The 16,465-nt window shown below is 37.7% G+C and overlaps 1 protein-coding gene across 2 annotated transcripts in view; it reads left to right on the top strand.

The window, feature by feature from the left end:
• Positions 1-15,260, top strand: part of HORMAD2 (HORMA domain containing 2) — a 90,889-nt gene extending 75,629 nt beyond the window's left edge. For both annotated transcript variants that reach the window (XM_005567640.4, XM_065522294.2), the window contains exon 11: positions 14,240-15,260. In XM_005567640.4, coding sequence (XP_005567697.1) covers positions 14,240-14,344 — 105 coding nt within the window. In that variant the 3' untranslated portion in view covers positions 14,345-15,260. The remainder of the gene's footprint in view (positions 1-14,239) is intronic.
• Positions 15,261-16,465: the final 1,205 nt, after the last annotated feature.

The raw sequence follows: 16,465 nt of genomic DNA, 5'->3' as shown, positions 1-16,465 counted from the left end.
ATAACCATGTCAAGTAATAGAAAACACAATTTAAACAATAAACACATTGATATGAAACTTCATATTTTTAATTTAAGTTTGATTATATTTAATACAATTTACACATGAATACATTCTCATAGATAGTTCAAAAACTGCCAATGAGGATATTCCATACCTTTTCCTTTACATTTAAAATACACACACAGGGTGGGCATGGTGGCTCACATCTGTAGTCCCAGCACTTTGGGAGGTTGGCGTGGGCCAATAACTTGAGTCCAGCAGTTTGAGACCAGCATGGGCAATACGGTGAAAGCCTGTCTCTACCAAAAATACAAAAATTAGCTGGGCATGGTGGTGTGTGCCTGTAGTCCCAGGTACTCGGGAAGCTGAGGTGGGAGGATTATCTGAGACGGGGAGGTCAAGGTGACAGTAAGCCATGGATGGCACCACTGCAACCCAGCCTAGATGACAGAGCGAGACCCTGTCTCAAAATACACACACACATACACGATATGTTGTTTAATATGGCAGCCACTAGCCACATGCAGCTATTGAGCACTTGAAATGTGGCTAGTTTGAATTGAGATGTAGGTATAAAATATACGCTGGAGTGTGAGGATGTACTGCAAAAAAAGAACATAAAAATATCTCCATCATTTTAATATTCACATATTAAAATGATAGTTTTTAATATATTGGGTTAAATTAAATATTAAATTTTAATTTAATCAGCTTCTTCTTATTTTTTAAAATATGGTTCCAGTTTAAAATTATTTATTTGGTGTGTAGTTGTGTCTTGCATTCTATTTCTATTAGGCAGTACTGTATATAGGTATATACATGCAAACATTTGATTTGTGGACATCTTTTTTTTTTTTTTTCTTTTGATACAGAATCTTGCTCTGTCGCCCAGGCTGGAGTGCAGTGGCGCAATCTCAGCTCACTGCAACCTCTGCCTCCTGGGTTCAAGCGATTCTCCTGCCTCAGCCTCTAGAGTAGCTGGGATTACAGGCACCCACCATCATGACTGGCTAATTTTCGTATTTTTGTAGAGACAGGGTTTCACCATGTTGGCCAGGCTGGTCCTGACCTCAGGTGATCTGCCCACCTCTGCCTCCCAAAGTGCTGGGATTACAGGCATGAGTCACCACGCCCGGCGATTTGTGGACATCTTAAAATCACAAATGCAATAATATTGTCCTTTTTTAAACTTACTTTTTTCACTCAATATACGTCTTATAGATTTTTCCCTATCAGTATACTTAAATGAGCCTCATTCTTTTTAACTGTGGCATAGTAATCCTTAGTATTAAAGTGTTCTAGGTTTATTTCAAGTTTTTGATATTGATGAACATTTAAGTTTTTACTTTTTCTTAGGAACATTGCTTCAGGAATGTCCTTGAACATGACTCTTTGTGCATATATGGAAGCATTTCTCTAGGATAGATACCTAGGGGGCCAGAAGATAATTGAAGTTTTTGATTATCTGGATATAGTCCTGTTCAAAGATTGTATTACCTAAGAAAAGATGCTTATTTTTTATGGTTTCATCATTTTTATAAATCATGTGCTGATTTTCTTTTCTTTTCTTTTTTTTTTTTTTTTTTTTTGAGACAAGGTCTCACTCTCTTGCCCAGGCCACAGTGCAGTGGCATGATCTTGGCTCACCTCAACCTCTGCCTTCTGGGTACAAGCAATCTTCTGCCACATCAGCCTCCTGAGTAGCTGGGATTACAGGCATGTGCCACCACACCCAGATAATTTTTAAAATTTTTTGTAGAGATGGGGTTTCTCCATGTTGCCCAGGCTGTTCTCAAACCACTGGGCTCAACTAATCTGCCTGCCTCAGCCTCTCAAAGTTCTGGGATTACAGGCATAAACCACCATGCTCGGCCATGTGCTGACTTTTGTTTTTCTTTTTTTTTATTTTTCTTTTTGTGTTGATTTTTTATTGTGGTAAAATATACAGAATATATAAATTGCCATTTTAACAATTTTTAAGGGTACAGTTCAGTGGCATTAAGTGTATTCACATTGTTGTGCAACTGTCACCATTATCCATTTCCAGAAGTTTTTTCATCCTCCCAAACTGAAACTATCCCCATTAAATAATAACTCCTCATCTCCCTCTCCCCATAGCACCTGGCAATCATCATTCTATTTTCTGTCTCTATGAATTTGACTAATCTATATACCTTATACAAGTGGAATTATATAATATTTGCTCTTTTTTGACTGGCTTATTTCACTTAGCATAATGTCCTCAAGGTTCATCCATGTTTGAGCATGTATCAGAATATCCTTCCTTTTAAAGCTTCCTTTTAAAATCTTCCATTGTATGTATATACCATATTTTGTTTATCCATTCATCTATTGATGGACAGGTGGGTTGTTTCTTCCTTTTGGCTATTGTGAATAACGCTGCTATGAACATGGGTGTACAAATACTTGTTCAAGTTCCTGCTTTCAGTCTTTTTGGGTATGTACCCAGCAGTGGAATTGCTGGATAATAAGGTAATTCTATTTTTAATTTTTTGAAGAATTGCCCTACTATTTTCCATAGCAGCTGCACCATTTAACATTTCTACCAGCAATGCACAAGTGTTCCAATTTCTCCACATCATCCCCAACTTGTTATTTTCTGGGTTTTTTAAAATAATAACTATTATAATGAGTATGAAGTGGTATATCTTTGTGGCTTTAATTTGCATCTCTGATGATAGTGATATTGAGCATCTTTTCATGTGCTTATTGGCTAATTGCATATCTTATTTAGAGAAATGTCTCTTCAAGTCTTTTGCCCATCTTAAACTCAGGATTTTGTTTGTTTTTTTGTTTGTTTGTATTTTAAGAGACAGGGTCTCACTATGTTGCCCAGGCTGGTCTCAAACTCCTGGGCTCAGGCGATCCTCCTGCCTCAGCCTCCTGAATAGCTGCGATTACAAGTGTGAACCACCATACCCACTAAAATCAGTGTTGTTTTGTTGTTGTTGAGTTGTAGGAATGCTTTATATATTTTGGAGATTAATCCATTATCAGATATATGATTTGCAAATATTTTCTCTCATTCCATGGGTTGCCTCCTTGATAATAGCATTCTTTGATGCACAAAAGTTTAAATTTTGAAGTCCAATTTACCTATTTTTTCTTTTGCCTTTGTTTTTTGTGTCATATCTAAGAAATCCTTGTTAACTCCAATGTTACGAAGATTTTCCTTATATTTTCTTCTAAGGGTTTTATAGTTTTGGCTCTTAAGTTTAGGTCTTTGATCCTTTCTGAGTTAACTTTTGTGTATGATCTAAGATAAAGGTCCAACTTAATTCTTTTGCATATGGATATTCCGTTTTCTTAACAGCATTTGTTGAAAAGACTATCTTTCCTCATTGAATGTTCTTGGCACATTTGTTGAAAATCATTTGACCATATACATGAAGGTTTATTTCTGGGCTCTTTACTCTACTCCATTGGTCTATATGCCTGTCTTTATGCCAGTACCACACTGTTCTGATTACTGTAGGTTTGTAGTAAGCTTTGAAATCAGGACATGTGAAACCTCCAACTTTGTTTTCCTTATTCAAGATTGTTTTGGCCATTTGGAGATCCTTGAGATCCCACATAAATTTTAGAATGGGTTTTTCTATCTCTGTAAAAAATTTTATTGGGATTTTGACAAAGATTGTGTTGAGTCTGTAGATTGCTTTGGGTAGTATTGACATCTTAACCATATTGTCTTTCAATCTATGAATGGAGATGTCTTTCCATGGTCTCATCATTTTATACATTTTTTTTTTTTTACTTTTTAAAAATTATTATTATACTTTAAGTTCTAGGGTACATGTGCACAACGTGCAGGTTTGTTACATATGTATACATGTGCCATATTTGTGTGCTGCACCCATTAACTCGTCATTTACATTAGGTATATCTCCTAATGCTATCCCCATTTTATACATTTTATATATTACTTAAGAGGGTCTTCCCAATGCTAAAGTTATACATAATGTTTTCTATATTTTGTTTTACTAGATTTGTAGTTTGGGTTTATATATTTGTTTCCTTAAGTTAGCTGGGATATTTCCCCCAGTATGATAACTTTTTCCCATTTTATTGGTACCACCTGAATAGTCTGCCCTTTCCCTGCTAATTGAAATGCCACCTTTTTCATAAACTAAAGCATAGGCTTGTGTTTAGATTTTCTCTTCTATTTCACTGATCCATATATCTACTCTTGTGATATAATTTTTAATTACCTTGATTTTATAGTAGCTTTTAATATCTGGAAGGGTAACTGTTTCCCCTCATTATTCTTCTTTTTCTTTATTCCCTTTATATTTATTATTATTCTTTTTCTTTATTCTTCATTATTCTTCTTTTTCTTTATTCTCTTTATTATTATTATTCCCCTCATTATTCTTCTTTTTTATTATTCTTTCTTTTTAAGGTTTTCCCAAATATTTTCTCTTTCACATGACTATTAGAATCAGCCTAACAAGTTCCAACAGACATATTATTGGAATTTTTATTGAGATTACTTTTATTTGATGAATTAATCTTAGGAAACAACATTTTTATAATAATATGCCTTCGTGTTTTGAGGAAACATTATTTCTAGTATCTATATTCCTATTATCACCATAATCCCTAATAAAATTTCTATTTACTTGTATAATATTCAAGATTGTCATGTAGAATAGCTCTGTCCAATAGAACTTCCTGTGATAATAAAAATGTTCTGTATCTGTGATGTCAAATAGGTAGCCACTCACCACATGTGGCTATTGAGCACCAGAAATGTAGCTAATGCAACTGAGGAAGTAAATTTTAAGTTTTATTTCATTTTGATTAATTTAAATATAAATGGCCACATGTAGCTAATAGCTATCATATTAGACAGTACGGCTTTTGAATGTATGAATAACTGTGTAACTGAACACTTTTGTAAGTAGTAGAGGTAGTGTAGCAAAGAATTATTGATACCTACTGTGTGAAAGACATTGTGTAAAGCATTGCAGAGAGGCAAAAGGCCATAAAATTAATACACATGAATTCCTAAATAAAAATCCAATCCCAGGTATAGGGCAATTTGTTTACAAATATTTATGTTGTCAGAAACATTCAGTTACAAAAATGTAGTGTGGATATTCATTAGAAAGAAAGTTCATGTCAGATTAAAAGAGCAAGAGAGGGTTTGTGGATGAAGTACTGTTAGACATTGGCCTTGAAGGAATTATTCAAAATTTAAAAGAAAGAAAGTAATGGAAGATTTCTGTTTTCTTAAATCTAGAGGAAATAGAGAAGAGGGAAAAGAATGTGGTATGTTTGGAGGATTATTTCCCTTGGTTGCTGTAATAAATTACAAGTTTGGTGGTTTAAAACAACAAAAATGTATTCTCTTACAATTCTAGAGGCCAGAAGTCCAAAAGCAGTATCAGTGGCCTGAAATCAAGATGTCAGTAGAGCCATACTCCCTCTGGGGCTCTAAGAGAAGTTCTATTCTTTGCCTCATCCAGCTTCTAGTAGCTGCTGGTATTCCTGGTCACAATAGTCTCTGACCCTATTGTCACATTTTCTTCTCTTCTGCCTGTGTTCACATCTCCCACTGCCTCTGTCTTACAAGGATACATATGACTACATTTAGGGTCCACCTGGATAATTAAGAAGAACTCTCCATTTCAAGATCCTTTATTACATCTGTAGAGACGTCCCCCTTTTATATTTTTGCCATGTAAGGTCACATTCACAGGCTCCAGAATTTAGGACATGGACATCTTTTGGGGCCTGTTTTTCAGTGTACCACAAGTATCCAATTTGCCTGGAGCTGGGGATTCCTGTGGCAGTAGGAATTATGATAACTGTCAGTCACTGAATGACTTGCACATGTGAGAGGTTATACTGAGTTCTCTATCTGTGCTATTCCATTTACTCATTACAAGAACACTGTGTAGGCATTAGGAAACAAGGGATGAATCTAAGGTAACTGTTTTCCACCTTTGATGACTGGGAAATGATGATTTACAGAAATTGTAGAGTCATGAGGAAAAATTGGTTACAAAGGAAAAACAATAAATTTGACTTTGGTTTTGTTTAGTTTGAAGTCCCAATAGGCTGTGCCCGAGGAAAGATCAACCCCAAATAGAAGCTTAAGGATGCTACAAAGAATTCTTATAGACCATTCTGTAATTTCTTACCTTGTTTTCCCCTTTGGGTTGAAGAAACAAATTTTAAGGAGCACTAAACTTGAAATCAGGAGACCTGGGTTCAAAACTTGCACTTACTAAATGTGTGAACTGGATAAGTCATTTCACTTCTCTGAGCTTCAGTTTCTACATCTGTACAAGAAGAATAAACACTCCCCCTCCCATCACACACAGTTATTGTGAGGAATAAATGACATAACATATAGAATTTTTTAGTATATAGTATGTTGTAAGCATTCAAATGTTTAATTTGAAGGTATTATGTCTTAAAGCTATCTGGATCCTAAGTAAAAGTCTACATTATTTTTACAAATCTATGATCAACTGCTTTTCCCATTGTCCAAATGACCATTTTATACTTTTACCACTTAAGTGTTTTAAGTGCCACCCAACACCAATTTACTCCCTTTCTAGGCAGATGACCTAAACTCTACTTCATAGAAATAATTAAGGCCATGAAACATAAATCATTCAACATTTTGCTCTCATATTTAAATGTTTACCTATATCGGTATCCACTTTACCTCATTCCTTTGGACCTCAGAAGAAGTAATATTCTTTCTTTTGTCCAAGTGAATACTTCTTTTGATATATGCCCTTGATGCAATTTCCTTCGTCCTTAGCTCCAGATCACATAGTCAATGCCTGGTGGACATCTTCATTTGGATATCTCATTCCAACTCGGAATCTTGAAAACAGAGTCAGTTGTTTCTTCATCCATCCTTCTTACCATGTTCCTACCTCCTACTCCCTCAACTTCTATTTCCCATCTTGGTCACTGGCATTACCAGAAACTTGGGTAATTTTTGTCATGTTTTACTCCTTTCTTTCCTTTACTATACCTGTGCTTATTCCAATTAATGATCAAGTCATGGTAGGGCTCAGGTTCAGGCGTTCATTCTGTCTCTGCTGAGCCCTTTATCCTTTTAATGTTCTCCCTCTAACTTTACTGTGGCTTTTGGTCTTGCTCAGATCATTCCTTTTCTGAAGTAGCCTCATTGCTTCTCATCTTACTCCTCTTCAATCCACCCTTCACACTGCTGCCATAGGGATCTTTCTAAAACAGACCTACTCTTGGAACCCTTCGGGGTATTCCATTACAAACTCCCATTACAAAGTCCAAACTTTAAAGAATGACATTGTCTGACCTAGCCCACCACTCCCACACCCTTCCTGTTAGCCCCATTGAACTATACCCAATTCCCCAGAGGTATCCTGCTTTATATCCCTGTACCTGTACTCCTTCTGTCTAAAATATGTTATTTGCAACCCCATTTCCTAATGCTGTTTGCCTGGTGAATGTCTGCTCATCTTGCATTACTTAGTTCAAGCTTCATATCCCCTTTGAAGCCTTGCCAGGCCTCCTCAGAAAGAACTGATAAGATCTTTTTGGAACCCCTGCTGTACCCTATACATGACTCTGTCATTTCCTCTGTAACCTGTTTGTTTCCCTGTACCAGGCCTTCTTTGAGGACATGAAGTGTCTTGATCAGCTTTGTATCTTTAGTGTTTAACACAATGTCTGGCACAGAGAAGGTGCTCAAAAAACATTTGTCAAATAAGTGAATTAATTATAAAACTTTTAAAGTCATATGATACCTTAGAGAAGTGGGTAAGGGAGAACTTACGTAATAACTTTTGGAGATAAATGGAAATATCTGATTATGAGCCTAAGAAGAATACACATTTACCTCCTAAATAGAGATAGTCATGGTCCAGAACTCTGCACAAACTACAGAAGATAAGAAATTAATTGAATGGGCAAACCCCTCACAAGTCCCAGTAAAACATGAGACATTTCCCAGTGTGCTCTTGATGTGATTTCCTCCATCCTTAGATCCAGCTCACATAGTCAATGCCTGGTGAACATCTTCATTTGGGTATCTCACATCCAGTTCAGAAACTTATAAACAGAGTCAATTATTTCTCCATCTATCTTCCCCATCATGCTCCCACTTCCCACTCCATCAACTTCTTCTATTTGTAACCTTGGTCAATGGCGTTACCACAAACTTGGATAATTCTTGTCATGTTTTACTCCTTTCTTTCCTTTACTGTACCAACATATCAAGAAAGCTTACAGCTCCACTGGTGTTGAAGGTAAGTATTCTCTCAAAGCATTTGCTTTCTTACTGCTTATTCATCACAATGTTAGCATAAACTGCATTTATATTAACGGCATTTATTTTATAATTACTGTTGATCTCCCTTTCATTGTGCCAAAAATATAAATGTTAAGTGAATCAAAACATCAGTGATATAACTTACTTTTAGGGACATAGATCCTCTGAACCATAGAAGTCTTTGATCTGGAAACTGCCAAATCCAAAGATTCTAGACATAAACTTAACTACAAATTTATACTGGTGAGGACTGGTTTTCTCAAGAGAAAACATTTTGCCAGATCTGACTTGAAAAATAATTTTGAAGTGAGCAAAATTCACTACACTCACCCCAGGCACAAAACCTCATTATATTTCCTGGCTGCCTGGGGCTGCCCTCTCCCTTGGTTCCCCGTGCAGGTCTACCTCCTCACACAAAACAAGTACTGTGCCCTGAACTGCCCTTTCTGTGTCACAACATATCTGTCCTTTTTCCAAAGCCTGTGAGGTTCTGCTTTTGGTGGGCTGACACTTGGAGACCACTTGGTAAATTTACCTACACTAATATCATATTGAGTAAAAATTTCAGGGGAATTTGCATTTTTAACAGGAGTATGTTGAATGCATAATACCTAACCCTGAGAGTCAATCTAATAAAGGGACATTTCCCACCATCTCATATATTTTCCATGTCTTTTCACGTTTCATTGTCTTTAAACATATTGAACTTTCTGCCTAGAATAACCTCCCCCTGCTCCCACCACCATTTCCAGTCTGGTGAACTGCTGCTCTTCCTTCAATACTCAGCTCAATGTCTCTCTTCTAAGGAGCCTTCTCTAAATTCCCAAGCCTGAGTTGGTCACTCCCTCTTGACTTCTATAAAACTTTGTGTACTTGTCTCAATTTCTTTAATCTTTTATTCGCTCTTCACATGACTTCAAAGTGATTTCCACCCTCACCAATCCAATGCACTCAGTAAACCCCATGTGGTGAAATCAAGTGGACATATTTGAGTCCTCATCTTCCTTGCCCTCTCAGCAACACCTGACACTGTTGACTACCATCTTTTAATTTTTCCACTCCCTCTCCTTAAAACCCCCTTCCCCTGGCTTTCTCAACATTACAGTCTGCTAATCTTCTTTTATCTCTCTCTTTCTCAGTCTCCTTTGTTGGCTCATCCTCTAACTAATCTCTAGATGTTGGATTTCCTTAGGCTATGTCCTGATCTCTTTCCCTTCCCACACTCTGATCTTTCAATAAGCGAACTCTCCCACACCCATGGCATTAATTATCCTCCTTATGCTTATGACTTTCAAATTTACATCTCCAACCCAGACCTCTTTCCTGAACTTCAGACTTCTACATATAGCTACCAATTCAACGTGTCCACCTGGAGGTTTTGTAGGCACTCCAAACTCAACAGGTTCAAAACTCCCATTCTTCTCAACCTGAGAGAACAGCACCTCCATCCATGCAGTTAACCAAACTAGAAACAGGGAAGTTATTATTGACCCATCTATCTCTCTCTTACCATGATATCCAACTGGCCATCCTTCTGACTCCACCTCCCAAATATATCTCTCAATTTTAACTTTTCTCCATCTCCACTGCCATGCAAGTTACCATCTGTGTACCACTATAACAGACTGTATCTGCTTGATGTCTCCAATACATTTCTACCCTGCAAGCAGAGTGCTCTTTGAAAATTCATTCATCAGAAAGTATTTATTGAGCTTTTACTATGTCAAGGCACTTGCTAGATGTTAGTGATACAAATGTAACCAACACATGCATGTTCCTAATCTCCTAGAACTCCACATAGTTCTATGATTGGGCGACCTAACTTATTTGGGATGGAGAGAGTTTCTCTGAGGAAATATTTTTTTTATCTGAGATCTGAAGAATGAGTAGGAATCAACTGGCAAAAAGGGAGGGCAGTGGAGGGTAAAGAACATTTTAGGCAGAAGGAACATCATGTGCAAAGGTTTAGAATCAAGAGGAAGCAAGGTATGAGAAGCAAGGTATGAGGCTAGGCAAAGCCAGGGCCTGAGGAGTCATAACTCTAACTGGGAAGTACTCAGGGGGTCTAGTAGCCCCTCAAACAGCCTGCCAAAGTAGATTAGTGCGTGGAGGTGTGAGCATTTTTCTGAGGAGAGAGTGCATAGCTTTCATCAGGGTCTGTGACACTTTCCCTCCCCTGAAAATGTAAAGAACTATGTCTGGGGTTTGAAAGGCCATTTTTGGACTTTGTCCTAAAAGCAATGGATGCCATTGGAAAGTAACATGGCCAGATTGTAAAATTCATGGGCAGGAATTTTTATCTCTTTTGTTCTCTGATATGTCCCAAACACCTAGAAGAGTGCTATGCACATAGCTGACACTCAATAAATAACTGCTGAATGAATTGCCGAATGTCAATTTTGGCATTACATTGTATTGCATTATATTGTAATTGTGTACTTAATGTCTCTCCTTTACAAGGCTCAATTCTGGGAAACCATCTATGTCTCATTGATCTTTGTATTACTAGAGACATGTTTTTAGTGCCCAGCTCATCGCCTGGCTTAAAATCAGTTTCATTTATGTGTTCATTCATTCAGCCAATAATTAAAGAGCTCTACCAGATGCCAGGAACTGAGAATACAAAGATGATGCAAATATTGGGGCTGGGCGCAGTGGCTTATGCCTGTAATCCCAGCACTTTGGGAGGCCAAGGCATGTGAATCACCTGAGGTCAGGAGTTTGAGACTAGCCTGTCCAATATGGTAAAATCCTGTCTCTAATAAAAATACAAAAATAGCTGGGCATGGTGGCGGGTGGCTGTAATCCCAGCTACTTGGGAGGCTGAGGCATGAAAATTGCTTGAACCTGGGAGATGCAGGTTGCAGTGAGCTGAGATTGCACCACTATACTGTAGCCTGAGTGACAGAGTAAGACTCCATTTCAAAAAGGAAAAAAAAAAAAAAAATGGCACTAACCTCAAGGAGTTTACATTCTGGATGGGAAGACTACTAAGTAGGCCTGATAATACTGCATAGTAAATGCTACAAAAGGGGTAAGAAAAGAACACAGCCGTGGGGGTGTCAGGGAAGCCCAGCAGGCAGAAGAAACTATGGACCTGCCCCTGGGCCAAATGAGGAAGAGAGGAGCAAAGCATGGGTGTGGGTATTAAAGGTAAAGTCCAGAGTGGGGCAAGCAGGGCCCATTAGAACTGCAAGTGGTTAAGTGTGGGGGAAGATGGACCTGCAGAAATAGGCCAAGGTCATAAAGCACCTAGACTTTATTCTGAGGTCCATGGGAAGTTATTAATGGATGATTGATGAAGCAGAAGAGCGATGTGGTCAGATCTGCATATGAGACAACTTGTGCTCCAGAGTGGAGAATGGACTGGAGAAGCAGTCATAGTGGGAGTAGGGACCAGTGATTGGGAGAGATGATGTTTGCCTGCACTAAAGAAGTAATGGGAATAGAGGACAATGGATGGATTTGAGAGCTATTAAGGAGGTAGGATCAAAAGGAATTAGTGATTAATTAGATGCTAGCATAAGAATGATGGAGTACTCATGGATGATTCTGTGATTTTTAACTTGGACACCTTGGGTGAGTGAGAACAAAGATTGGGAACAGGCTTAGAGAAGCAGATGATGAATTCCAATTTGGACAGACTGCACTTGAGTTTTCTTTGGAATACCCATGTAGAGACTTTTAGTTGGCAGTTGGATACACACATAGATCTGAAGTTCAGAAGGAAGATCTAGGCTGTAAACAAAAATGTGGGGGTCTTTGCTTATGATTGGTAATTGATTCCTAAAAGCGGATGAGATCACTCAGGGAGGGTGTGGAGAATAAGGAGAAAGACAGCCAAAGACAGAACCTGGGGAGAACATTCAAGTAACAAGCATTTTTAAAGGGAGTGAATAAAGGAATAAGTGATTAAAAAGAGTCATTTAGAAGAAGGGATCCCTTCTAGAACTTCCCAAATACTGCTACTAAATCAGCTGGCTATCCTATTTGTGCTTAAGGCAAAGCCTACTTTTTGGCTTCCCAAATGGAGAATATGTTACTAAACCAAAGATGGAAAGTAGGGCAACATCATATCCAGAAAGCATATCTTCAGGGCTTTTTTCAGATACATATGTGGATACTCTACTCCTGAGGCTCTATTGGTAAACAGATCATAGTAGCCTCTTGTTAATCTGCATCAAGAAACACTTAATAATTAAAAGAGAAACACTTATAAGCTGTATGTTTAAAATATAATATGAAATGTATTAGAAGTCATTTGATGATCATCTGATGTTCAGATCATCCAGATAATCTTTCTAGCCTGCCTGATTACTGGCCCTTTGCTTGACTTGTTGGTTTTGGCGTCAAGTACACAAACTCAGCCAGTTGGAATACACCTGAAAAATGTTTCTCAAATGTTCCTTTGTGTGGATAAATTTGTTGGTTTATGTAGTTTGTATATATTATTTGTCTATGTTAAGAAGTGTCCCCTGGCTGATAACATACTTGTTTTTCAGCCCACTAATTTTCTATAAACCATTGAGAGTTCAATATTACCTTGAAATATTGAAGATATTTTGACTCACTGCAATAAAATTACAGTTCTGCAATTCATAATTAAACTTTGATTTATTTGAACAATGGAAGAAAAAGAGAACAAAACTATTAAACCATCAGGTCAACTGGTCAGTTGAGAATTTGTCCACTCATCTTCTCTTCTTTCATGTGTACCCAGATTTGATAGAGGTGAGGATAGCTTGGTTTGAATGGAAAGCATGGCCAAGCAACATATCTAGCTAACTTCTCCCAGATACTTTTTCCTACAGTCAAACCATAACAAATTCATCTCCTAGATAACAACTTAGTTTTTGTGCTTTGAGTTTTTATGTTGCTATTTCCTTTCCTTTAGAGCAGGCCATTTCAAATTTTTACATGTAAGTAAACGAGTTATTTGACTGGCTGCTCTATATATTTTCTCAGAGTTTGCATAGCTACTGTCTTAGTATAAGCCAAAAGGAATTTGTGGTTTCTGAGATCAGAAATTCAACTGCTTTATAAAACTAAAGGATGAATTAGTGCTTAAGTTAGCCATTTTGATACCCAATCTTTGTTCCTAAATGGCACTTAAATGTTTTATTGACACTTCCACTGTTTTGTTATAATAACGTATCAGTAATAATAACATGCCTCTCCTACAAAGGACAAAAGGGGTAATTTTGGAACCTCTACTATATATTCTCACAAGTGAAAACCATAGGACATGGAAAAACCTTTCCTCCCATCTAGTGGCTGGAAAATATATAAATGTCCTCTATGTGTTTCTTGGAATTCCACGCATTAGGGATTGTTTGGCAAATTATAATATATCTAATTGTTCACCTGGTTAAGCAAAAATAAGTTCTAAAATCTTTACCAAAGCCAAACTCAATGGCAAAATATATATCTATAATGTTTCACTGACCAACTTCCCTTTCATCACTAACATACTCCTCAGTAGAAAGGTTATGTTTCTTCTTAATTCATTATTCTGAACATAGGATAGAAAAGACAAGGCAGTATGTCTCTGCTACCTGAAATTGGGACTTAAATTACATTTGCCTCTAAAGCAGTCAGTGCCCCAGATCTCTCCTAGACCTTAATTGCTTCTTGTTGGCCCCACACCTTAACAAGCCTTCTCTCAAGACTTGGATGTGTTGAATTCACTAGAGAGAGCCAAGAAACTGTCTCAGGAACTGGCTGCCTCCAAGGGACCTCAGCTCCTGAAACTTGGAATACCAGACTCTGATACTGGCAGCAGGGCCTCTGTGCAGGGCCAAACCAGCCCACAGGAAAGCAGGTTTGGATCCGTTATGCAGCTTTAGGGATTAATGCTTGGTCTACCTGTCTTATATATGCCTTGTGCAGATGTCAAAATCTCTGCTGAATTGTGCCTCTCTCTGGTAATTCCCACAGATTCAAAGAATGAATTTTGTGTGCAGTCAGCAAAGTTCTGAGTACTCCAGGAAGAAGAGGAAGGTCAGTGAACCAGTGAAGGTCTTCATCCCTAACAGAAAATGAAAGCTAAATACTCTTTCTACATTTATTTTAAATTAAGTTTATTTTGTAAAAACATGCATAAACTGTCTTAGCAGGAAAGTAAATTCCTGTTACCAAAACCTTTTTCTAAATTGTTTGCTCAATTTTTTTGTCGGTTAGTAAGTGCTAAATTACTGGACAGGTAGGACATGAGTCCACTTTGCCACAAGGAAAGAGCATCAGTAGGGCTGCCTCTGGATAGCATTACTTCAAAGCTGGGTTAGAGATGAGGCACATTTTATGTTATATTTGTAAAAGAACCACAGCAGTTATTTTGGAAAGAAGCTGTTGTTCTCAAAGGAAAGAAGGATTTTTTTTTTTTTTTCATAATTAAACTCTTCAGGTATTTAGGCTACTGTGAAATGTTTTGACTTGTTGTAACCTGTATACTGGAATCCCTTTCTAGCTGTACTAAAAATTCCCACAGAGTTGCATAGGATGCATGTGGAGGTGCTTATCCAGGTGTGATTTATGTGTTAACCTCAGTCACAAGGTTGATCAGCTAATTGTGGGACCAAAATGTGCCCTCCCTCAACTATGGCCCCAGGCCCTGTTCTGTTAGCCAATACGAAACAGGGAACATGCTGCAATTTGGGAGCCTGGCTCTCTTCTTAAGACCTATATTGAATATTTCCCAACAAGCACTTCAGTTTATCAGTCTGCAACCTGCAAATGATGCTATTAGTTCCCTCCTTATCCTGGAAGAATTTGGATAGACTTAATTGATGATTAGTATGAACTGAACAATAAATGACTTAAAGTGTTATTTCTATTATTTATATAACATGAGATTTAGTAACTTATAAAATGAGGTTTAGTAATTTAATTTAAAAGGATAGGACCAATAAGTTAAATGTTAAGTGTGTGACTGATGGTTAAATAAAATGAAAATACAAGACTTTTTTTTTTTTTTTTTTTTTTTTGCTTATCTTTTTTCACACAGAAAGGAAAAGTTTATTTGCTACCATCAGTATTTCTCCAAATGTAAAGTGTAGTGAGAACATCAATAACTGGAGTGCTTGTTAAAATATGGATTACTAGGCCTGCCTCATTTCTACTAAATCAAACTCTCAGGTTCAGGCGCTGTGGAAAACTCTCCAGATTCTAACACACACACACACACACACACACACATACACAATGGAGAACCAGTGACCTCTGACCCAGACTAAGGTAAATCTCTGTAGGAAAATCCCAGGGAGCCTGCCTGTTCAGCACTGCCCCTTGCCATACGCCAGACTCTCAGCCATTCCTGACTATCTAGGGCAGCCTACCAAACTAGGGTCTTAAATTGGACTGTAGCACTGGGGCCTGCCAACGAGGAGGAGCATTTCCCCTTCTTTTAGTGTATTAAGTGGACTCATGAAAACCTGCTCTACCACTAAAAGAAGGAGGGGAAAGGTATTGGATTTATTATATCCTTGATAGAATTGTAGACTGAGTCACTATCATTTCTTTTAAGAGAATCACATAAAGAGATTAGCTGTCTAGTAGAGGAATTAGGTTTATGTCTCTCCAGAGAGAAGGTCTAAGAACAAATTGATAAAGGCTATAGGAGATCAATTTATAAGGAGGAGCTTTTTTTTTTTTTTTTTTTTTTTTCCCGGCATGATCTCAGCTCACTGCAACATTGACCTCCCAGGCTCAAGTGATCCTCCCACCTCAGCCTCTGGACTGGCTGGGACTACAAGCATGTGCCACCATGCCTGGCTTATTTTTGTATCTTTTGTAGACATGGGGTTTTGTCATGTTGCCCAGGCTGGTCTCAAACTCCTGACTTCAAGTAATCCACCCACCTCAGCCTCCCAAACTGCTAGGATTACAGGCATGGACCACCACACCCAGCCCAAGAGGAGCTTTTTAACTCTACAGTTGTCAGTTGTCAAAATTTTGAAATGGGCTACCTTGTGAATTAGTGGGCTTGTCTTCACTGCAGGTATTTGAACACAGAGGAGCTTCACAAAAACTCTATAAACAACTCTCAAAGCAAATTAGCACTACTGAGTAGTTAATCTGGATTTCAAAAGGAACTATTTTGCTTCAAGGGGAATTGAGCTCATAATCTATATTTGTGATTATCGTAAACTTAGCCTAAGGTTGACA

Source organism: Macaca fascicularis, chromosome 10 (assembly GCF_037993035.2).
Source record: "Macaca fascicularis isolate 582-1 chromosome 10, T2T-MFA8v1.1".
Taxonomy (NCBI): Eukaryota; Metazoa; Chordata; class Mammalia; order Primates; family Cercopithecidae; genus Macaca; species Macaca fascicularis.
This window is presented reverse-complemented; position numbering and strand designations above follow the sequence as displayed.